The sequence below is a fragment of the Rhinoraja longicauda genome, chromosome 16, assembly GCF_053455715.1.
Source record: "Rhinoraja longicauda isolate Sanriku21f chromosome 16, sRhiLon1.1, whole genome shotgun sequence".
NCBI classification, from domain to species: domain Eukaryota; kingdom Metazoa; phylum Chordata; class Chondrichthyes; order Rajiformes; family Arhynchobatidae; genus Rhinoraja; species Rhinoraja longicauda.
The window spans coordinates 41,670,425-41,696,368 of NC_135968.1; the positions used below are offsets into that span (position 1 = coordinate 41,670,425).

Below are 25,944 nucleotides of genomic sequence, written 5' to 3' on the forward strand. Positions count from 1 at the left end.
TTAGCATGCCCCAGACAATTCATAACCAATCGAAAAATCAAACCAAGTGGTGTTGCCTCTTCCGTGATTTCACTCCATCAGTATATTTTATGAAAAATGGTGTTTTATAGAAGTAAACATTTGAGAAATAATGTATGATGCATCGTTATACAGGAAAACTCAGATCACCTGGCAGATTCTGGACTTTCATGGTGGCAGATCAGCTTTTCTTGATAATTGGATGTCATACCTATTAAAACCTTCATGCATTTTTGATCTTTTTGGTGTTACACAGTATTAAAATATATTACTGATGAACCCTGTAAGATTATAGTGTGAAAATGCTACCCAGATTAATTTAAAGAGACCACAATAAAGAGGTCCCAGTGAATTGGAAGGGGGGTGTGGGAACTGGAGTTAAAATAAGAAGCAAGTGAATCAAAGTGCCAGTAAGTTGAAAGTGAGCATCGAACCAGTGGTCCATTGTGTTAAATGACCCTACTGAGTTTAAAGAGAATGGGAACTTGGGATAGACACAAAAGCTGGAGTAACTCAGCGGGATAGGCAGCATCTCTGGAGAGAAGGAGTGGGTGACGTTTCGGGTCGGGACCCTTCTTGGTTCCCTGACGAGGTACAAGGGAGCTTGCCAAGCAATACCTGGTGAGTCAGATGCTGAACCATCAGGATTACCTTGGGTAGGAAGCAACTGTAGATGCTGGTTTAAACTGAAGATAGACTCAATAAGCTGGAGTAACTCAGCGGGTCAGGCAGCATCGCTGGCAAAAAGGAATAGGTGACGTTTCGGGCCGAGATCCCTCTTCAGACTGAGAGTATAGACAGTGATTATAGAGAGATATAGAACAAATGAATAGATTGCCATATGGTTAGAGAGAAGATTATTGGAGCTTTAGTTGGAACTATTTTAATTATAACCAATATTTAGTCATAGATTCACACAATACGGAAGCAGGCCATTCAGCCCAACTCGTCTATGCCAACCAGGATGTCCTTATTTAGTTTATATCCATTTAAAGCTCTCCAATCCATGTACCTGTCCAAATAAGCTTTTCCACTACACTTGTATGACAAAGATTTTGGTGGTCTTTGACCTGAGCTGGGTCAATAAATGTTTTGTAAAACAGGCACAAATTCTAAATAATATCTAATCCTGCTACAGTAGTCAATGAAATATCTAGACATTTTCAGCAGAACAATCTGTGGAAGGTTCAAAGATTGAAGTAAATAGACCATTTGGTGCATTTAGAAGTGAAACAGACTTCATTTATTTTTCCTGCATAGTTTACAAAACTTTCAAGTTTTCAACCTCCTTAATTAAGTTGCTTGGAAATATCTAAGATCATTTCAAACTTTTAACTCACTCCATTCTAAAGAAAGCTATTTAAAACCGTTTATTTGAATCATTTTTGGCTGTTCAACGACGTTTGTCTCTACTCTTTACAGTGTAATCTGTGGCATTGTACATCATTGCTTGTCACATAAACACAAATTGTTTTACTATTGATCTGTATGTCACTGGCATATTCATCTGCACAAGCATGTCTTTGCAACTGAGAATATAGCTATAAGCTTTATGCATTTAATAGATTTGTTTATTGGAGTGTGGTGAGTCTGAAGCAAAAGGAATGAAGGTAGACACAAAATGCTGGAGTAACCCAGCGGGACAGGCAGCATCTCTGGAGAAAAAGAATGGGTGATATTTCGAGTTGAGACCCTTCAGACTGATGTCAGGGGAGTGGGCTGGACAGAGATGGAATGTAGTCGGACACAGTAAGACTGGTGGGAGAACTGGGAAGGGGGAGGGGATAAAGAGGAAAAGCAAGGGCTATTTGAAGGACCAATTAACCTACATACCTGTACGTCTTTGGAGTGTGGAAGGAAACCGAAGATCACGGAGAAAACCCACGCAGGTCACGGGGAGAACGTACAAACTCCGTACAGATGGCGCCCGTAGTCAGGATCGAACCTGAGTCTCCGGCGCTGCATTCGCTGTAAGGCAGCAACTCTACCGCTGCGCCACCGTGCCGCCCATGAACCCGGACCCCTGACGCTGGAAGGCAGCAACTCTACCGCTGCGCCACCGTGCCGCCCCAGATGCTGCATGACCTGCTGATTTACTCCAGCACTTCGTGTGTTTTTTATTCCTGGTGGGAAATGCCTTTTCTGGATTTGTTCTAAATCCCACAGACCTGGCTTTGCTGGGCAGTAGGATCATTTAGACCAGCTGAGCTGTGTGTTCTGTTTTTGGCAACTATCAAATCGCTTCTCTGGCATTCAGAATCATTTAATAAATATTTAGAAATAATCAAGCATAGAGATATAATCAGAGTCAAACAGTCATCGAGCATGGAAATATGCCCTTCAGGCCAACTTTATGCTGATCAAGATGCCCCATCTCAGCTAGTACAATTTTCCCATGTTTGGTCCCTTTCCCCCTAAACCTTTGCTATCGATGTGCCATTTTCAGTGTCTTTTAAACAGTGTTATCGAACCGGCCTCAATGACCTCTTCTGAGAGTTGGTTCCATACACCCACCACCCTCTGAATGAAAAAGTTGCATTTCAGGCTTGTACCTCCATTCCTCGCTGCTGTTCCTCTCAATTGAAATAAATGTTCCCACACCAGTGTAACCTGGTGCTGGCTCAACAGGGAATTGTTGGAAGTTGGCACTTTTCCATCAGATTCCATGAGGAATCTGGCAAGTGAGTGTGCTTGGAAAACACAGCCAATCAGGTCTCTGACCATTTGGAACTGTATTCTTGGATGGATGTGCCGAAATTCTGAATCAGCTGATTCCTGCATGGAGAAATCCCAGCATTTCTCTGGAAGATCTGAGCAAGTAATATTGTTCTTGTTCCCACATCTAGTTCAGCCAAATCAAGCATCCATATTGAGACTGGCATTTTTTATCATTACAACGTATGGTGAAACATGGTATATAGGGTTCCTAACATGTAACCACGTGAGGTTTTAGTTGGTATCATGTCTGCTCGGACATTGAATGTGCATTAAATTGATATTGGGTCGCTAAGTCTGTTGTATTTTAATAAAAGCTCAATGTAATCATTTTGTGTGACAGAAAACTATTTTTATTGCACCAGCTCATTTATCATTTTGCAAAAGTATGTTAACTACATTCTCCTTTAACTTTTGCAGGATCCTGAGTAATAACAACATCTCGCTGTTAAAGAATGGGTCTTTCTTCAACTTGCGTTCTCTAGAGAGATTGTGAGTAACTGATCATTGTACTTTTTTTTTAAATGTGTGCAATGTTTTGGAGAGTCCAATGATTGATTGGCAATCAAAATTAGGGCTGTTTTAAAAAGCAGATTTTCTTTGTTTGCGAGTGAGTGTGATTGGCAACTGGCCAATGAATAAAATAGGACATGATTGGTAAGTAGTGTCTTCAAGAAAAATGTGCAGGAAATTGCTTGTAATTTTAAGTAAAATAAACCAATTCATGGGGTGAATGGCTGTCACACACTCTTACTGCTGCTCCATGAGTGAAATTCTATTGGTATTTTAACTCTTTGCAGGCTAATGTTTGCTCTTAATGTTAATTGCATTAGGCACTGTTTGCTAGTATATAGATAAATAGAAATTGGATTGTATAGTTTCACCTCGACCTCTTGACCGTGGACCATAATCAGTGAGGAAAGGTGACAAAACATTCTCCATGATAATCGTCAACTTCAGTGCCCCACTGGATGTGTTCTCAGCTTCTTACTATACTACCCACATATTCATGACTGCACAACCAAATTCTGCTCTAACTCCATTTACAAGTTTGCACATGACACTGCCATAGTGGACCGGATCTTAGACAATGATGAGACGGAATACAAGATGCAAATAGAGAGTTGTGTAATGTGGTATCAAGCCAATAGCTTCTCCCTCAATGTCAACAAGACAACAAAACTGCCTACTGACTTCAGGAAATGAGTTAGTTTATACTCCTCAATCAGCAGCAATGGTATCAAAGTGGAGATGGTGGAGGGCTTCAAGTTCCTGGACATAAATATCACTAACAGATCACATTTCACCGTCCGGCGCGGCCTGCAATAGGCCGCGGGATTTTTTTCTGCTCGGCGGGGGCTTCAATGTCGGGAGCCCCGACCGCACTGACATGCAGCAGCAGCAGCAGCGGCAGCGGCAGCGTCTTCGCCCGCACCGGATCGCGGGGCTTGGGTCGGCCCGCTGCGGACCTTTCACCGTCCGGCGCGGCCTGGAACGTGGCAACTTCAACAGCCTGACCACGGGAGAAGACGGCAGGGGAAGAGAAAAGACATTCTGGCCTTCCATCACAGGGAGCAGGGGACTGGAGGAAACTCACTGTGATGGATGTTTCTTTTTTTTTTTTTGTGTTGTTTGTGGTTGTGTAATTGCGCATTTTATTGCTCTTATTGTTCGACTGTGGGTAACGAAATCTCGCCCAAAAGACTTGTTTTTTGGATGACAAATAAAGGTAATTCTGATTCTGATTCTGATTCTGACATTGAACTGCAGCCAAGAAAACACACCAGCATCTCTACTCCTTCAGAAAAGTAAGTAAGTCTGGCACGTCTCTGAGGACACCAGCGTACCAACTTCAACAGATGCATTATGGGGATGGGAAGATGTGATTGGTGGTGGATCTCTTAGGAGGTGACGGTAATGTGTCGGATGCGGAGGCTGGTGGGTTTAAAAGTGAGAGCCAGGGGAACTCCGTCCAAGTTGCATCTGGGGGGAGGGGTAGTGTGAGCAGAACTACAGAACACAGAGGAGACACATGTGAGGGCCCCCTCTATGACAGAAGAGGGGAATCTACGTCCGCTGAAAATTGAGGACATCTCGGATGTCCCAGTATGAAACACCTCATCTTGGGAGCACACCAAATCTTGGGAGCATTCCCTGCAAAACGAGGACATCTCAGATGTCCTAGTATGGAACACCTCATCTTGGGAGCAGAGAGAACATCACATTTTGATAGGTTTGCAGACATCAAATTTTGATGCAGTGTTTTATTCATTGGACTGGTCAGCTCTGCTTAATATCAAAACCAAAAGGGATTACACTCTCCCACTTGCTTGTCCATGAGCAAAAAAATGGTGGAGGTCAATGGCTGGTACCCTGGCAGCAGTTATTCCGCATCATTCTGTGGTAGTTCAATCTGTCAACCACATTGGAACTATAATCCAAAGGATGGCCCCTGGGTGAGATGCTGATACAGCTATTGGCACCGGTGAACAACACATACACAACAAAAATCATGCTGCATTACAAACAGTGATAGAACAAGCCACTGATGTGCTCCATCAATCCTTTCATTTCCTGGACCTATGCAGAGGAGCCCTGGAGTACTCAGTAGAGCAGATATTAAAATTGATATGGGTGTATCCGGTCTCTATACTCATTATACCGATTACGAATGAGCATGAGAATGTACTGTTTGCACTATAAATGTGTGCCTCCAGCGTGCAATTAATAATGTGTTTTCTTTTTTCCTATTTTCTTTTCCACCACCTGAGCCATTGAGCAGCAGAAATAGCTGGATGGCAAGGTGGAAGTGGCATGGATGAGACAACCTAGCCAGGCTGTCCTTGGAGGGCATTCCATTTGAATGCAATCACAATAATTCCACCTCCCATTTCCCAAACACTGCAGACCCAAAACCTTTCCCAAGATGCTGAACATTTCAATGTGCATAGGTCTCTCTGTTCTACAACACTCCCCGGGGCCTGACATCTGCTATCAAAATGCAACACTTCACATTTATTTGAATTAAATTTCTTTTGAATCCAAATGTTAAATGGTATCCCAACTGTAGCATTCTAAGTCATCTTCAAGTTGGTTAACCCATGTTTTCAGCCAATGCAGTGAAATATCCATTCTGAATAGTTCATTTAAACAAAAATTCTAAATACATCTTGAAAGAGCCAATTTGTGAAGGAGGTGAAAGTAAAACGTACTCTGCAAAATCATCTGTTAGTCAAATACTAAAGAAAATTTGACAAATAATAATGATCATATTCTTGCGACAGAAATCTGAATCTACCTTTTAGTTATTTTTTTATAGATGAGTTATTTACAGGTTTAAAGAGATGCTGGTGCTTAAAGAGGAAGAGCCAATTTGTGACATTTTATTTAATCATAAGACCCCATTGTCTCTTATTGCAATAGGCTTATTTAGGCTGTCATTCTTTGTTTTACACTTGATTCCTCCATCAGGAGTTTTCGTAAAAATTACAAAACCTATTTTTTTTATTGCCGCGGATAAACATAATGGTTACTTTCTACTCCAATAATAATTAATATATTGCATTTCTTTTTTAACGTAATCTTTATGTTTATAACTTTGGAACGAAAATGGAGAAAATTCTCACAATGAGTTTATGGATTTTTGTTTCTTCAGTAATTACAAAATCTGGTTGTCATTGCCTAAAGCCTAAACTCAGAGGAGATATTAATGGGAGCAATGTTTCAACACCTCACAAAACCTCAGTGTTGGAAACTGAGAATCAATATTAATGCAAAGGTTTGAGGAAATTAATCATCAGTTTGTAAGATGTTTTATATTCAAAAATCTAGGATTGTTTAAAAAAAAATGTCAATACTAAGTTTAATTGACAGAGAAGATTGTATTATAGTGTGAAATAAATTTGTTATGAATCTTTACAACAATGTAGACTATTAAATTCTGTTGACCGCTGCATTTGTCACAATTAGCTGAAAGCAATGTGAATAAATTTGGGTTGTCGCATTTTATAGGGCTCTCTGCTTTTTGTAAGGACCAAACAGCTTGATTGTGCCAGCACGTTTTTATTTATTTTTCACTGAGGTTTCAGTACACATATGTATCCTGAAATCCAAGTTTTCTCCAGAGATCAACTGAAGGATTGTAAATTTATGCTCAGGCAATTGTTTACTCAAGTGGATTACGCTATATATCCTGCCTTGGGATTTCACTAAATTAGACTATGTCAAGAGGGCAAGGAATTGTTGGATAAACTTGAATGTTTTCCAACTCGACTCTTGAATGTGTACAACATCATCCCAATACAAATAAGACAGTTTTATTTTAAAATGTTAAGATATTACATAGTTCAAAGTTTAAAATGCAAGACCAATTCAAAGCATTATTTAAATAGGCCTTAAAAAGATAAAATGCAGATTCTAATTACATTTGTGCAATTTTTTTGAAGCTTATATTGCATACTTAATCCTCGATAATTTTGGCTCAAATTCCACTGGAGTTATCCAGTGCAAATCTTGTTTTACAATAGTTCTTTTATACATTTGTTGCTTGTTTTTTATAAGTGAATTTGAAAAAATTAAATCTAATTTGGATCCAAAAGTGTGAGGCTTGGTAGGTTAATTGGCTGCTACAAATTAACCTTAGTGAGAGGTCAAATCAATGGTGGGAGGATTTGTGGATGGGAATATGGGAGAATGAAGTAGGTTATGATGTGTGGCATTGGGGATGATGCTGGGTCAACAACGACTACACCCACACTCGCGGAGTTGTAAACTCATGTAATACAGTTTATTTTAATCGGCTAGGGAGTCCAGGTCTGTGTGGGGACACAGTCCCTCATCGTCAGTGAGCATGTAAGGAGGCGCTGCTGATGTCGGGCTTGCACCAGCAGCTCAGTCTCGAGAGGAGGTGCTGGTTGTCTTAGCTTGTCCTGGCAGCTCAGCTTTGGGCTTGAAGAAGAGGCACTGGCGGTCTCAGGCTTATCCCGGTGACAGGCTTTGCTTCTGTATGTGGGCTGAGTTCCTCATAGCCTGTGGGCAGGTAAGAGGCACTGGCGGTCTCAGGCTTGCCTCGGTCTTGGCCTCAGTGGACATGCTGCCTGTCATGCTGCCTCAGCAGCTCAGTCTTGGCCACAAAACGGCCGTGCTGGTGGTCTCAGATTTGTCCCAGTGGCCCAGTCTTCCTCCAGACCTGCAACAGGGGAACACTGATTGCCATTAGCTAGCAGGAAGCCCTGTCCATGTTCCTCTTCTTCTCCCTCTTCCTCTTTTCTGCTTCCTCTTCCTCTTTACCTCTTCCTCTTCCTCTTTGCCTCTTCCTCTTTTCCTCTTCCTCTCTTTTCCTCTTCCTCTCTCACCACCTCTCTGGCTGGAACACCTGGATATTATAATGAGTGAGCTGACAAGGTTCAGATGGACCAATCCAGTATTAACTAATTGGACACAGCTGTTACCAATGGCACAGAGTTTTGACTCTCGTGGCCTGTCTGCCACTGATGGGAATCAGAACGGCATCCGAGGGAGGGGATGCTGTCACAGATGGGGTTAGAATTTTTTTAATAGATGCTTGATGGTCAGCATGAGTTCATTAGGCAGAAGAGCCTGTTTCAATGCTGTACCTCTTTATGATTATGGCTCTCTTGTGCATTATATTTGGTTGCAGATCCTATTAAATGTTCACAGACGTAATTAATTGCTCATAACCTCTCTCCTGTTTGTAGCTAGTAATTCAAAGTTCACAATAAACATCTGGTACTTTAGAATGGGATTTTCAACATGCAATTCCTCCTTACCACTGCATGGAGGTGCTGGATGCATGTTGCAGATCCCAGGATGCCAATATTTACAACTGTCTTGAGGAACAGCACCTCGTATTCTGCTTGGGAAGCTTACCTTTACACCAGCAAGACTAAGCATGGACAAGGTGATCCACTCAGCCTCACTTTTCTTATTTGTCCATGCCATATAATCCTCTGTCTCTGGGATTTTATACATCTAAATCCATTTTTACCCTCTCTTTTTAACATTTAAGGTTAGAAAGAAACATTTAAGGAAGAAATATACTTCTCTTGTCTGATTATGCTAAATGGTGCAGCAGGTCTCTTGTCAATATCTTTTAAGACCTTGCTCAGTTTTATAAAGATTATCTATAATTCTTCTCCAGTTTACATATTCACCACATCAGCAGCTTTCACTCAGAACTCAGCAGTCTAATCCCAGCGATCAACTTAGTTGCTCTTTGCAGCATTCTCTAATGCCCAGATATCTGTTTTGGAGGACATTGGCCATAAAAAATGTTAATACTTACAGCTTGACAGATGGAGATGCAATTTCTGAGCTACTTCAGTGGTTGTGCGTTAACTGCTAAATGCAGATGGCTTTATTTTCCATGACGGCTATACAATTAGAGAAGCCAGTCTACAATGCAGTTTAGGAACAAAGTCATTATTACACGATTTTGCTTTGATTGTTGGTTCAGTCAAGGCTGACGGGTAATTCTGTTCTCAAATTGTCCTTGATCTTCAATGGAAAGACACCCTTGCAATCCAAGGACCATTTAGAATTTCATTTCTGAATTTGCTTCTCCACAATGTCAGAGTCAAACACATTCCTGATCCTCGATAAAATTGCATGATAAGTTGCTATTTCTAAAAATAAAATTGTTTATTTATAAAAAAAGTGTGGGCATGTAAATTGACTTGATAATATGCTCTTCACAGCTGTTTGAATTAATGTGAGAGCACAATAAATATTTTCCATCTCCAATGTGAAATATCATGAACGTTAATTGCCAGCGGATTAAATCTCCACTCATTGTGGAGGGCAGAGAGATAGGTTTCTATTCAAAACGAGTTGTATACACCAGTGCATGCTATTGTCTGGCTATGATCATCCTTGGAAAATAAATCAAGCCTGAATTTACTATATGTGGTGAATAACAGTAAAAAAGTTAAAGATTTCTTCAAGTTCGATTTATTTAGATTAGTGCCAGAATAAAGACTCGAGTGCAAACATAATTACATTTGTGAAGCCAAGGTTTTTACTCTGTATTAAACTTAAATTAAATCCTAAAACCTGGAACTGCTTCATTGGGAATAATTTAGTTTTCATCTTTGGTATATGTTTCTCCTTCCATTCCCTGTGACTAAGCATCCCTTTGTGTCCTGAACCTTTCTGGCCCTACTTTCCCACCCCTTCCCAGACATAATTTCCTATTTATGTCAAAGACAATAAAATATTTATTTGGAAGGGGTTATTTTATAAGAAAAGGTTGATAGGCTCGAAGAATGAGAGGTAACAATTATATAAGATTCTCAGAGCCTTGCCTGTGTGGAGAGGGAAAAGATATTCCCTTTCATGAGACTACTTTGGTAGTTTTTTTTGCAATACTTAAGATTGCACTGACATTAGTCGCACTAATCTGTTTTGCATTCACTGTGGTATTGTTATATCTATCATTACCATGTATACTTTTTACTCAGTGAGTTCATGCAGACAAGGAATTTCATTGCACTCCAATGCAGATGACAATGTAGAAATGTGAATCTGAGATTCCAGAACGAGGCAGACTATGTATAAAAAGAAACATCCACTTAAGATAGTTTTCACTCTGTGGGGGCTTTGGAACTATCTTGCGGCACGGTGGCGCAACGGTAGAGTTGCTGCTTTACAGCGAATGCAGCGCCGGAGACTCAGGTTCGATCCTGACTACGGGTGCTGTACTGTAAGGAGTTTGTACGTTCTCCCTGTGACCTGCGTGGGTTTTCTCCGAGATCTTCGGTTTCCTCCCACACTCCAAAGACGTACAGGTATGTAGGTTAATTTGACTGGGTAAATGTAAAAATTGTCCCTAGTGTGTGTAGGATAGTGTTAATGTGCGGGGATCGCTGGGCGGCGCGGACTTGGTGGGCCGAAAAGGCCTGCCTCTGGCTGTATATATATGACATGATATGATATGATATGATATGATTACCATGTATACTTTTTACTCAGTGAGTTCATGCAGACAAGGAATTTCATTGCACTCCAATGCAGATGACAATGTAGAAATGTGAATCTGAGATTCCAGAACGAGGCAGACTATGTATAAAAAGAGACATCCACTTAAGATAGTTTTCACTCTGTGGGGGCTTTGGAACTATCTTTGTCAAAGGTGGTGAAAATAAAGTTTCTGAATATTTTTTAATGCAGGGATAGATCGATTCTTGATAAACTAGAGTGGAACGGTTCCCAGGGTAGGTGGCAATATAGAGTTGTGGTTGCAACCTGATCAGCTGTGAATGTACTAAACAGTGGGGCACTTTACTCCTGTTTCTAATTTGTACAATCATATGTATGTTTGTTTTTAAACTTTAATTGGTTTTCTTCTCCTGTATATCCTGCTTATTTTTGTGAGTATTTCCAGATCCTTAATATTTAGCTTTTGTAAAAGGATTGAAAAAAAAGTAACAAGATCTTTTGAATATCAAAAATGTACAGCAAACCTTCTAACGGGTTATTTTTAAAGACTAAAATGATGTACAAGGCAATATTTCATCCGAAGGCTATACTCAAAATGTTCCTGTCTGACAGCGTGTAACAGCATGAGACTACAAGCTGCACATGGGCATTTTGTTTTTTTGGCTTTGCAAGATTCTCAGCATGCCCAAAAATCTTTCAGAATAGTCAGAGTAAAGTTGTATGATTTTGATATTTGGAGGCTCAATTATTTTAGTATCTTGTTCCTCACCTTCTTCAATACTCAAGATAGTTCCCGGCAACAGATAGAAATGGCTAACAAGATATCAAAATCACTTTGGTAACATTGTTACCCTTATTTGGCCTGAGAATAGTACCGCACAAGAACAGGCCCTTTGGCCCACAATCTTCTGTGGAATGTCTGTGAAAAACCTAAATGTAGGTTTGGATAAAGCACAGATTTACACAACATGATTCTATTCACTTTCTTAAAACAGATGTTCCAACTATTTATTTTCATAATCAGTCACGCAAAGCGTTGCTCTGTGATGGCAATTTGGGAATTACATCCTTTGCCACAATCTTCAGATCTGTATGAAAAATATGGGCTAGAATTTTTTTTTTTTATGATTTTAAAATAGGTTTGTGTGAATCCCTAATACTGTTTGTAAAACCTCTAGATATTGCTCTGCACTGAGAGAAATAATTTTGTTGGCTCCCATGTGCAACAGTGCAATGCTCTTACAATTATTTTCAAGGTAAACCTTCCGAATTTCACAAATGAACAGAAAGGACCAACCAAAGGAAGAACATGTTGATATCTCTGAGGATGCGTCTATAGATCTTGTAGATACTATAGAAAAGAAGCACTGTGCACTAGGGGGAAAAAAACAGATTTGGCAGTTATAAATTCATTGCGCATCTTTACAACCTTACTCATGCCTACTGGTATCTGGTATCTGGTACAAAATCCTCCTCATAACCTACAAAGCCCTCCATAACCTGGCCCCATCCTACCTGACCGACCTCCTCCACAGGCACACTCCAACCTGCACCCTCCGCTCTGCTGCTGCCAATCTCCTATCCCCCCACATCCGGACCAAACTCAGATCCTGGGGGGACAGGGCTTTCTCCATCGCTGCTCCCACCCTATGGAACTCACTACCCCAAACCGTTAGAGACTCCTCCACACTCACCACATTCAAAACATCGCTGAAGTCTCACCTGTTCAGTACTGCCTTCAACCACTGAAGGTCACCTCACCTTCTGTCTCCTTTCTCTGTTCGTGTACTTATTTACTTATTTATCTATTTATTCATTTCCCTATGTTCTCTAAATCTCTGTAAAGCGTCTTTGAGTATATGAAAAGCGCTATATAAATAAAATGCATTATTATTATTATTATTAATCATGCAGACAGAGTATCTATATCCAAGGGATTTCATATCCATTCACTTTCAGTGAAATGGACCCTTCAGATATCAGCTGCACATTAAACTGGTATCTTAGCCAACTGCATACAATAGCCCATTATTATATCTTTCACTGATCTGCACTTGAGCAGACACCTTGAGAGGTTTGCACATTGCCACAAGCCAGCATTTTCTTCCTTTTTTCATTGTTCTGGGCATCACTGGCAAATCCAGCTTTTATTGTTCACCTCTCACATTGCTGAATTGATTAAGTAATATTGCAGCTAGGTTACAACTGAAAGGCCTATTGTGAGATGGGTCTAGAACGCCATTTGGGAGAGAAGATTTATTTCCCTGAAGGATATAAGGAAACCAAGTCGTTTTTGTGCAACTTTTGGGTATTTTTGTGACCATCATTACTAATAATAATTTTTGTTTAAATTTAATTAACTAAATTTTAAATTCGACAGCCGACATAGTGGAATTGAAACCTGCATCTCAGGTCTCATAATACAGGCCCCTTTGAAGTAGTTTAACCACATATCAGCACCTCCTTCACACTCCAGCACAACCTACAAAGCACACACTTTTGCGCCTTTTGTTCACACAAATATTGACATGCACATTATCCAGCGTAACAGGCACAATGGCACATTCTTTCTGTCCCATATAAAGGAGCAATAGCTGAGATGCTTATAATAAGCCTTATAGGAATCATGGAACCACAAGACCATCACTTTGCCATGACTTCAACGTAGGTATTGGATCAAAGCCTCATATGTGCTCCAAATCTTGGATAGCCAAAATAATTTTAGCCGATATTGAAAAGTCTTGTGCCTTGCAAATATGTCAATTTGCAGAAGCCAGTCCTGAACCTTCAGTCCATGAAAGATGTAGGCTGCAGTGCAAGGCAAGTATTGTTATTACACTATGTGCTATTCCTGGTATCACAAAATGCTGGAGTAACTCAGCGGGTCAGGCAGCATCTCTGGAGAGAAGGAATGGGTGTCGTTTCAGGTCGAGACCCTTCTTCGGACTATTCCTGGATCTGTTATTTAGTATTTGAGGGTGATTATTGCCGCTGACCACCTAACAGAGTTCTCCATCAGCTACCCCGGTGTGAGAGTGGATGTTGACATCAGCCGCTGCAGTCATAGATCACCCCATTGTCCCACTGTGCCTTTCAATGCCAAACACTGATCAGATACTGCCACCATAGAGCATGGTAACAGGCCCAAAGTGCTGTCAACAATGCCAGTGTAATGGGCAGAGTCATACAGTAGAGAATGAGGCCCTTCGTCCAATCATATCCATACCAGCCATCTGCCTGCACGTGGCTCTTATCATACCTGCTTCTACCACTTGTTCAATGCATTCCAGAAACCTACAAATCCCTCTGTAAAAAGGAACGCGTCACATCCCTCAACGTCACCACAGGCCTCTCATATGCCAAGGATGCATTCCCCATCTCCCAAGGGATTGTTGCGGATCTTTTAATTGCACTTTCATTGTAGATGTAACACTTTATTCTGCACTCCGTTCCCGGCAACATCCCAGTGAACATGTTTTTCACCCTCTCCAAAGCCTGCATGTCATTCCTATAATGTTTTATTATTCATTCAAGGGACGTGGGATTTGCAGGCTGTCATGTTTCATGTTGTCATGTTTGTGAGCATTGACTAACATTTTTAAGGCATGGTCATATGGCACTTAAACAGGCCCTTCGTCCAACCACATCTATACCAGCCATCAAGTGTGTATTTTTGTTAATCCCATTTTCCATCAGTCGGTCTGTGGCTTTCCCTGCTATGGAATATCAAGTGGTATCATCTCAATACTACTTAAAAATTGTGGAAGTAGTTGCCTCCACCAGCTCCTGACACAATTGTCCCATATTTCATTCATCTTCTGGGAAAAAACCTCATTCTAAAATCCTCTCAAGATTCAAGATTCAAGATATCTTTATTTGTCATCCAAAAAACAAGTTTATTGGACGAGATTTCATCACCCGATAGGTATAGGTATATAAAATGCTGAGGGGGTATCGATAAGGTAGATGGTAACAGTCCTTTTCCCAGGAGAGGGGACATTTAAAACTAGAGGATTCAAAATAATCTGAGGGTCAATGTTTTTCACACATGGATATATAGAACATGCTACCAGAGAATGTTGTAGAGGCAGGTACTATTAAAACAGGTACATGGATAGCAAATGTTTCAAGGACCAGACCCAGGAAAATGCATCTGGCTGCCTCAGATTGTCAAATCGGTTGACATGGACAAGTTGGGCTAAAGGACCTGCTTCTGTGCGGTATAACTCTAAATCTGCCACAAAAGACAAAGTGCTGGAGTAACTCATGGGTTCAGGCAGCATCACCAGAGGACATGGATAAGTAACATTTTGGGTCGGGCTCCTTTTTCAGACTGATTAGAATAGGTGCAGGCCAAAACCTGGCAAGTGATTGGTGGATACAGATGACAGGGGTTTTGATTGGAGGCGGGTGGGCAGATGATCAAGATGAAAGTCTATGCTTGGTCTCGCTGCTGGAAAGAAAGGCGCTCCGAACACAGTAGATGAGGTTAGTGGAGGTGCATATGTAACTTTGACTCACCAGGTGTTACATCTCCAGCGATTGCAGGAGAAAATACCTGGGGAGGGGATAGTTTGGGTGGGAAGGGAGTAATGACCAAGGAGTTGCAGAGGGAGTGGTTTCAACGGAAAGCAGAAAGGGGTGGGAATGGGAAGATATGATGTGGTGGATTACATTGAAGGTGACAGAGATGTTAAAGTCTAATGTGCTGGATGTGGACGCTGAAGGGGTGAAAGGTAAGAAATAGGGGAACTCTATCCTTGTTATGTCTGGGAGGAGGGGGGTTAGCAAAAGCAAGACTATGGGACAAGGAGGAGACATGGGTAAGAGATCTACCCACAATTGCAGGGGGGAAACCACGTTTACTAAAGAAAAAAGGCATCATGGATGGGTAGCTAACAACCCCAACAGTCCTTCGAGGTGGGACAGAGGTTCACATGTACCTCCTCTAACCTCATCTGCTCCATTTAGCGTTCCCCATATGGCCTCCTTTACATTGGCGAGACCAAGCGTAGCCTTGGCAACTGCTTTGGTGAAGATGTACTCGATCTGCCAAGGCTTGCTGGATCTCATTGGCTAGTCAGAGATGCTAACCATTTTATCCTACCTTCCCATTCCCATAGCAACCTTCCTGTTCTGCGTCTCCTTCATCGCCAGAATGAAGCAACACGCAAATTGGAAGAATAGCACTTCATATTCCGCTTGGGTAGTTACAACTCAAAGATGTGAACTTTTAGCAAAAAGTCCAATTTTATCAAAAAAATAATAATTTGTACTCACACTTTCCTGTGCTGCCCATCCCAGTGCACACCCATTTCTCCCACTCCCATTCTTCCATACCCCTTTTCTCTTGTTCCCTCCCCCCTTGGCTGTACATTTTACTCGGTCTTCTCTCTGTCTGACATCTTTTGTCTCCTTGATTCCTTTTCGTCTGCTTTCGTCTTTTGTCACCGTTTTGTTTCCTTTTCACCTCTAGCCTTTGTCCACCCATGCTCCAATCAAATGCCCTCTTACTGACCAGACTTTTTCTTGCCCCTACCTCTTTTCAAGCTCCTACTGGAATCATTCTAAAGAAGGGTTAGGGCCCAAAATGTCACCAATTCACGACCTCCAGAGATACTGCCTGACCCGCTGATTTACTCCAGCACTTTGTCTTTTGCTCAAGATTTCTGCATCTGAAATTCTTAGTGGCTCCACTCTAAATCTCCTACATCTTATCTTAAACTTGTGTCCTCTGATTATAGACATCTCTGCTAATGAGAAAAGTTCTAGTGATGATTAATGGCATATAACTGTTCACATTTCTTTCCTGATATATTATGCAATATGCATCATGATAGGACTCCTCTGTTTACCAGTCGTTCATGGGGTTGAATAAACTTTGTCAGCTGCAAATTGGGTTAAGTGGAATAAGCTCAGCATGTGTGCATTATCTAACTGGTAAAGAATAACACAACACACAGTGTGATGAATTATACCAGCTGGAGTTGTTGGCAGACAAATTAAGCTAGCGATCAAATTGAAACAGTGGTGAATGCTGCTGTTGCAACCCAAGACATGTTGAAATGTGTAATTATCTGTCACCTCCAAGTGAGGGTTGTGGTGTTCCTTTTATTGTTTGCTTCAATAGCTTTACATGCATAATTACAAACTTATGGAGGAGCCTGCCTAAATATGTTCACTTGATTCAAACCCTGACCCTGGCAATTAATTCCATTCCTGTAACACATGCATTAACATTCAAAGGCAAAATTGGAGTTCTTCTGGACTGGGGACCTTTTTAAAGTTGCCTCCCACAGCTACAATTTCTATAATGAACTGCTGCATGTGTACAGTGAGCTTGCGAAAGTGCTTCCGCTGGTTTTTCCAGGAAAATTCTCCCTAATTCAGGAAAAACAGACTGAGAAATCTCAGACACAAATTATATCCAGTGCAAATTATGTTTGTCTAGTGTTTAAGATAAGTTTAAAATAAATTATAACACAAGCTCACCCCATCCACAAAACTGGTCCCTCCCAAATTTCAGCTTAATCATTATGATGAATTTCTGCTCATTTACCTGTAAATAAGCTGTTTAGAATTAATTGCTGTTTTTTAGCTGCAGAGGCAACAAAATCAACACCTATTATAATTAGACCACAATTAAGTTATTGAGAAACTAAATGCTATGCACAGGTGAAACTAGTAAATGGTCATCCAAGTTATTTAGCGATTTAAAGGCAATTATTTAAATGTGATGATTTAAACATATAGCTTACAGATATCAATCCATTCAGGAAATTGAAATACAATAGTACAATATTATTTTTCTGAAATATATAAAGAAACATTCAGTGGAAAGAAAACTGCCTTTTTCAAAGATTCAAATGTCATGGTCAGTGAAAAATGTTATGCTTGGTAATTGAAAGTGAATTTGTGGAAAAGGCTAGACAAAGTAACAGATTCAGGAACCTGATGCAATTCTGAGCTTATAACTTAAGTTCACAAAAAATGGAAGCAGGAGTGGGCAATTCCCCTTGAGTCTGATCTCTCATTCATTAAAGATCCCTGCCAAACCCCATAATGTTTGAATCCTTTTATCTAAAAAAATCTGTCAATCTTTGTTTTCTGCGCATTTCAGGGCTGAGTTTCCATTGCCTTCCGGAATAGAGAATTCCACAGATTCTTCATCCTTTGTGAGAGGAAATTTGTCCCCATTTTAGCTTTAAATGATCTACTTCTTATTTACAAACCGTTACCTCTAGTTCTTAGCTCAATAACCAAGCAAAACATCTTTCCTTTATCAATGGCGTTCAGCATTTAAGCATTTTGCTCAGTTTTTGTCTTCTCGATTTATGTACATTAAATATGCCAGAGCTCAATGCTAATTTGTAATTGAAAATTTAAAAAAACACTGGAGGTGTTGGAAATTTAAAATTAGAAAAGTGCCAGAAGTACCCAGTTGATCAGGCAACATGTGTGGGAAGAGAAAGAGAGGTAACATTTCAGGTCAAATATCTTTTGTCAGTGTTGGGAAGGAAAATAAATAACTTGGTAAGATACAGGGGGGGCAGGGGGTGGCTAAGGGGATAACTCTGATAGGGTAGTGCAGCACGGTGGCTCAGCGGTAGAGTTGCTGCCTTACAGCGAATGCAGCGCCGGAGACCCGGGTTTGATCCCGACTACGGGTGCTGTCTGTACGGAGTTTGTACGTTCTCCCCATGACCTGCGTGGGTTTTCTCCGAGATCTTCGGTTTCCTCCCACACTACAAAGACGTGCAGGTAAGTAAGTTAATTGGCTTGGTAAATGTAAACATTGTCCCTAGTGGGTGTCGGACAGTGTTAATGCGTGGGGATCACTGGTCGGCCCGGACCCGATGGGCCGAAAGAGCCTCTTTCTGTGCTGTAACTATCTCTAAACTAAACTAAACAAAAAAATTAGGACAGGAATGACCGAGGGAATAAACTGTAAATGTTATCTGGTCAGTGTATGAATAGAAGCAGTTAGACAGTGAGAATATTGTCAAAAGAAGATGGTCAATAGAATGTCGGAGTTGTTATGCACAGAGCAGGAAGACAGAAATAGCAAATTACACAATACATCTCCTCTTGGTAAAGCATTATAGTCTGAGATGAGCAGAAGATTACAGTTAGAGTAGCCAATGTATTTCACTGGGGATACTTGCATAGATAGGAATGAAGTTGTTTTTAATTAGTAAGAATTGTCCAGATCATTCTATTGCTAATTGGTAAGGACTGGATGATAGTCAGATGGAATTTGGTACTAATTTAAGTATTGACTGTGGACTTTTTATGCAATTGTTAAAAGAGGATGGAAGATGGGGTTCCAGTAAAGAGTACAATAACATCGTCCAGTGTAGAGGTAACAAAAGTCAATGATGCAGATTCCAGTAGCAAGTGAGTTGAGAAAGAGCAGAACAAGGTCGTGTTAGCAGTTCCATAGAGAACTTTCAGTGCCTTGTCATGAGCCAGCTCCAGTCTGCCCCTTCACACTTGCACCTTGCAAGGAAGTTCGAATTGAGCCAGAGGTCAGATTGTGCAGCTGTTTCCTGGGAAAGTATGGATGTCCCGAGATGACGGGTTAGATGCACTTCATAACTAAGCCACCAACTTTTGCCAAGCATGGCCAGCATATGTAGCAATTGATTAGTTTCTTTTACTTTACTTTTGAAGTTTCAACTTAATTTCCCGTACTTTAGGATGTACTAAAGTATTTTTAAATTGCTGTTAAATTAAATTATAACAGTTTTTAAATGTCTCCAATCATCAGGGACATTTTTAAAAAAAGTTTGAAGTCTTTTGAAGGCCGCCAGGGTGTTCTCGTAGTGGGGCCGCGGGACCTACCACCTGAGGCCCAGGAGTTGCTTGTGGTTCATTCTACCTCACGGGACAGCTTCCAGCTCAATCAGTCTCACAGGGTTGCAAAACGTAAGTGCGGAAAAAGCATGGGCAGACCTGCAGTGAGGTGCAAGTTGGCAGTGACGGCATAAATGCTTAACGACACCTGTGGTAATGGCGAGGGGGAGGGGCAGGGGGCAGGGGACAGGGGGCAGGGGGAGGGGGCAGGGGCAGGGGCAGGGGGGGCAGTAGGAACTGAAGCTCTGGGTGGTAATTCTCCGAGTACAACTCTAAAGTTAAGAATTGACCCATGGGAGAACAGTCTCACCCCACTGAAAAATTGACAGTGATCAGCAAGAGAAACTGAACATAACAATAGTTTATTTAAAAGGATTGTGTTTAGGAGCAGTGCCTCCAGTTGGGCGGCACGGTGGCACAGCGGTGGAGTTGCTGCCTTACAGCGAATGCAGCGCCGGAGACTCGGGTTCGATCCCGACTGCGGGTGCTGTCTGTACGGAGTTTGTACGTTCTCCCCATGACCTGCTCGGTTTTCTCCCACACTCCAAGGAGGTACAGGTTTGTAGGTTAATTGGCTGGGCAAAATTGTCCCAAGTGTGTGTAGGATAGTGTTAATGTGCGGGGATCGCTGGTCGGCGCGAACCCGGTGGGCCGAAGGGCCTGTTTCTGCGCTGTATCTCTAAATCTAAAAATCTAAATAATCCAATGATGTACAAGCAGGACATTTCTAATCTGTGTCACGAGTCAAGAGTGTTTTATTGTCATATGTCCCAGAGAGAACAATGAAATTCTTACTTGCAGGAGCATACAGAATATGTAAACAGAGTACACTGTAAATATAATAAATGAGAAAATAAGTTTTGTGTGTGTATATACACACTATACACACGTACACATGCATACTATGCATACGTACGCATAAAAAACAAACTAAACTCCTTTAAAGGTGGGGAGGTCAGTACCAGTGATGGATTGGGCAGTGTTCACAACTTTTTGCAGTCTTCTTCGCTCCTGGGCATTTCAGTTGTTGAACCAGGCCATGATGCAACCAGTCAATATGCTCTCTACTGTGCACCTGTAGAAGTTCAAGAGAACCCTCTCTGACATACTGAATCTCCGTAATCTTCCCAGAAATTAGAGGCGTTGATGTGCTTTATTTATAATTGCATCAGTGTGCTGGGACCAGGAAAGATCTTCCGAAATATTCACGCCCAGGAATTTGAAGCTTTTGACTCTCCCTATCATCATCCCGTCGATATAGACAGGTTTATGGGTCCTCGTCCTTCCTCTTCCAAAGTCCACAATCAGTTCATTGGTCTTGCTGACATTGAGAGCCAGGTTGTTGTGCTGGCACCATTTGGTCAATCGGTCGATCTCACTTCTATGCTCTGACTCATCACCATCTGTAATTCTGCCAACAAAGGTGGTGGCGTCGGCGAACTTGAGGATGGAGTTGGCACTGTGTCCGGCTACAGCGTCATGAGTATAGAGTGAGTGGAGCAGGGGACTAAGCACGCAGCCTTGAGGTGCTCCCGTCCTGATTGTTATTGAGGAAGAAGTGTTTTTGCCAATTTGAACAGACCGTGGGCTGTTGTTGAGGAAGTTGAGGATCCAGTTGCAGAGAGATGCGCAGAGACCCAGTTCCGTGAGCTTGGTAACCAGCTTGGATGGGTATTGATGGTATTGAAGGCTGTGCTGTAGTCCATAAACATCAGCCTGAAGTATGTGTTTTTATTGTCCAAGTGCTCCAGTGCAGAGTGGAGAGCCAGAGATCACATACTCTGTTGTCCTGTTGTGGCGGTAGGCAAACTGTAGTGGGTTGAGGTTCTTGTTGAGCTAGGAGTTGATATGCGCCGTAACTAAAGCATTTCATCACCACGGGCGTTAGTGCCAGCGGTCAATGGTCGTTGAGGCACGTCACCTCACTCCTCTTGGGCACCAGTATCATTGATGCCCTCGTAAAGCAGGTGGGAACCTCAGACCTCAGTAATGAGTTTGAAAATGTCCGCAAAAACTCCATCCAGTTGGTCTGCACAGGTTTTGAGAACTCGACCGGATATACCAGATGCTTTCTGAGGGTTCACCCCCCTGAAGGATCTCCTGTCATCGGCCTCTGTTACTTTGACTGTAATACCATCAGGGCCTATAGGGGCCCGGGAAGGCACGTCAATGTTCTTCCTATCAAAGTGTGCGTAGAACGCATTGAGCTCGTCAGGAAGTGATGCCTCGTAGTGGCTTGAGCTGCCCCCTGATTTCGCCTTGTAGGAAGTGATGGCATTCAAGCCCTGCCACCGTTTCCGAGCATCCACCTCATCCTGCAGCTTAGAGCGAAAGTCCCTTTTGGACTTTTTGATGGCCTTGTCAAGGTCGTATCTGGACTTCTTGGACACCTCTGCGTCGCCAGACTTGAATGCCTGGGATTTTGTCCGCAGAAGAATGTGGATCTCCTGGTTCATCCAAGGCTTCTGGTTGTGAAATACTCGGATGGTTCCCCATCAACTCCCAATCAACTGACTGGCCAACTGAATTTGAACCATGAATTGTATTAAAAATATAGCACAGATCTATCGATGGGCACCTGGAATAGTAGAAAATAGAAAAAAGTTGTTTCTTATACTGAGCGCAGACCTAAGCTACATAATGTTATTAATTCCAATCCATAGTTCATAAATTCAGTAACTTAATATTTAAAAATATCAAACAGGAGAAATTAGAATATACCTGGTCATTAAACACTTATTTTGACAGTTAATTAGTTTAATATTCCAATAAATTCCCTTTAAAATTAATTTACATTGTTACCACAGGCAACGTATTCATTCACTGAATATTTAACTAATTCTAGGCTGCGAGCACTGCTTTGACTGTGGCAATTGCAATATCAATAATGTGGAAAACTCAATCTGCCCTTTGATTTGGGGTAGAAAAGAAGGATTACTTTAATAATTAGTCTCAATATTTTGACCAAGGGCCACTGTACAGCAGCATAAACATTTCAGGAAATGATGACACGATGTAAACATGGGCTTAATTTGCTTATGCCATTTTCATGGGGTTTCTCTATCATAATATTGGTAAACACCGTGAAAGCACTATAATTGTGGTGTGAAGCTTTAGTAAAGTTGGCCCCAATGTTTTGTATAAAGAGTTAAAATATGTTACTCTGAACTAGAGACATAGGCAAATGTTGGTACGATGCTGACTCTTAAATTATCAGATAGCAGTCAAAGAACGAGGTCACCATTTTGCTTGTGATTTGTGTGCCATGAGCTTGTAATTCTGAACAGATATCCAGTGGGTTGCTCTTGCTCTCCTTAACTGAGCTAAAGAAATTGATTGTCCCTTTCCAGCAACAGATTCGAAAAGTATGCATAGCATGTAAATCAATCTTATCTAAATAGGCTTCCTTTTAGTTTTATTGAAACATTGTTTTTTTTCTTAATCTTCCACAACTATTTGTGTCTGATTCACATTTCATTTTTGGGATGCTAATGAAAGCCAATTTTCTCTGACCTCCATCAATGTTACACATGAAAAATAATGATATTCAAGCCCATTTAATGCGTAATATTTACAATATTATTGATGCACAGATTCAATAATAGGTGAGAATCTTTACTGCATAACTGGACTTTCATTGGACACGTTTTCAATAATAGGGTTTAACAGTCAAAATTTTGTATTTATAATGTTAATGGATAAAATATATAGCGTAGTCTGAACTAGTCACTGAAGCAGAGCCAATATAACCAGACTCCTTTAAGCCAAACACAACACAAATGATTACTCAGGCAAAAGATGCATTCCTCCCGTTCTTTCCACTTGTACAAATAATGTGATGGTGGTGAAAGGAAAATTGATACCAAATTGTATAAAATATGTGTCATATTAGATTACTTTGAAATAAATGATCTCATTAGACTTCCATCATGCCGGAAAATTGATTTTTACAAAATATGTTTTAACATATGCCATGTTTTACTGGAATCTTACATCTCATACCACTTATGGTGAATATATTGCCCAATTTTGTTGTAGCTTTGAAGTTATAAAAATATCAAAGTCAAATTTTTTGATACTTTTGAAAAATATGAATTTAATCGTATTTTGGTCAGAGCTAAAGCACTGCAAGAATTGACAAAAATGGGTAGCTCAATGTCTGACAGAATATACATAGCAGTATCTCCACCCACTTGGAGGCAAACTCGAAATCTATCCCACCAAGGGTCTGGAATAGATTTCAAGCTGCAATCCTTTCCAAAAATATGCAGCTTTGCATAGATTTATAGGTCAGTGTAGGGTTTTAGTGATTTTATTTTGTGCTTGAGACATCAAAATTTTGAACAGGAGTATTTCCCCACGGTTGGGGAGGGCGAGCCAACCAGTCAGTATTGCACACGCCCTTCAGCTGAGCATAGTATTTAGAGACCTGCCTGCTTTTCCAATCAGGAATTAGTCCATGCTTCAGAGGGTTCTGGAGGAAAGTGTGTATATATTTTTTAAATTTTGGTTTGATAAATTGCAGATTTCTGTCACTTGTTGAGGGGGTGTAACCCCCGTAGAGGCATCGTGTATCATGGTGCTCTTGGAAAAATGTACTTAATTCGAAACAGCTGTAAGAAAATTGTTGTACAGCGGAAAACTTTCAATAGTTACAAGCATGCTTTGAAAATAATCCTTTTGCCCCATTTTCCACATGAATGAACTCGTGAGTGTTCCATTTGCATCTGTTTCAAAACTTGACATACTGAAAGGCCATTATACCCACACGATAGACCTGTCAGGTACATTGAAGCATGAGAGATTAAAGGGATAACGACGACATGGGAATGATATCGGCTAAGGGGTAAAGCTCAGAGTGCAGTGTTGAACAGTTGTTGGAGGACAGCATTGCAGAAGGATTTCTGGTGTATGTTATTGGCCAGGACTTGGGTGAGTGTTGTAAAATTTACAGATGGTACAAAATTCAGAAAAGTAACTGAGAATTGCAATGATTTTCAGGAAGAGAGGGAAAGATTGGCCAAGTGAGATTAGTTTATTTTAAGTTTAGTTTAGAAACATAGAAACATAGAAACATAGAAACATAGAAAATAGGTGCAGGAGTAGGCCATTCGGCCTTTCGAGCCAGCACCGCCATTCAATATGATCATGGCTGATCATCCAACTCAGCATCCCGTAACTGCCTTCTCTCCATACCCCCTGATCCCTTTAGCCACAAGGGCCACATCTAACTCCCTCTTAAATATAGCCTATGAACTGGCCTCAACTACCTTCTGTGGCAGAGAATTCCACAGATTCACCACTCTCTGTGTGAAAATAAACTTTCTCATCTCGGTCCTAAAAGACTTCCCCCTTATCCTTAAACTGTGACCCCTTGTTCTGGACTTCCCCAACATCGGGAACAATCTTCCTGCATCTAGCCTGTCCAATCCCTTAAGAATTTTGTAAGTTTCTTAGTGATACAGCCCATCGCATCTGTGCCGACAAATGATCCCTGCACACCAACACTCAGAGCATATATCAATCCAGTTTGTCTTTTCACAGGCAGCAGTTTCTTCTTATGTTTGAGGCAGCAGAAGTTATGGAGCTGCTTCTGCTTCTGGTGTCTCTGTTTGTTGTCGTTCGCCTGACTGAGGTCAGTTGACAGGGCTCACCACGGGGAGGTCGACAACGTGAGCCCCGCAGCAGTTTCTGAAACTCTTCCACCCCACATCTCCAATCTATCCCCGTTCCCCCATCACCATGTAATGTTTGAAGGTAGACACAAAATGCTGGAGTAACTCGGCCGGTCAGGCAGCATCTCTGGAGAGAAGGAATGGGTGACGTTTTGTAGAAGGGTCTCGACCCAAAACGTCACCCATTCCTTTTCTCCAGCGATGCTGCCTGACCCGCTGAGTTACTCCAGCATTTTGTGTCTAACTTCGATTTAAACCAGCATCTGCAGTTTTTGTTTCCTACCATATAATGTTCAGTTATTACTGCAGAATTTGCTCTAAAGTAGACACACTAGGGGAAAGCACAGGTGCAAGAAGGGGTGGACGAAGGATGCAGGAGGGCAGGTGCATTTGACCAGGTGAATACTATATTTATAAACACGCAATGTTCTATAAATATAAAATACTTAACATCACACCCAGAATGGTGATCACACCCAGAATGGTGATCACACCCAGAATGGTGAAACACACCCAGAATGCTGACAACAATACTGTAGAACTGTTAGTGTCCACAGGGGTCACAGGGGCATGGTTACAGCTTTTGAGGATTTTATAATTGCGGGGAATGGGGGTTAAATTGGCAACAGCTTTGAGAGGCTAAGACCATATTTTCTCATGGGATGTCACAGAAAGATGCAGAGTCATAAGCAAAAAAAAACAGCTCCTTTGTCACACTGAGACG

General features: G+C 41.3%; 1 protein-coding gene across 1 annotated transcript in view; it reads left to right on the forward strand.

Moving 5' to 3' along the window:
• Window positions 1-25,944, forward strand: part of adgra1b (adhesion G protein-coupled receptor A1b) — a 565,267-nt gene that overhangs the window by 62,647 nt on the left and 476,676 nt on the right. Inside the window, exon 2 of the mRNA XM_078413700.1 lies at window positions 3,154-3,225. Coding sequence (XP_078269826.1) covers window positions 3,154-3,225 — 72 coding nt within the window. The remainder of the gene's footprint in view (window positions 1-3,153; window positions 3,226-25,944) is intronic.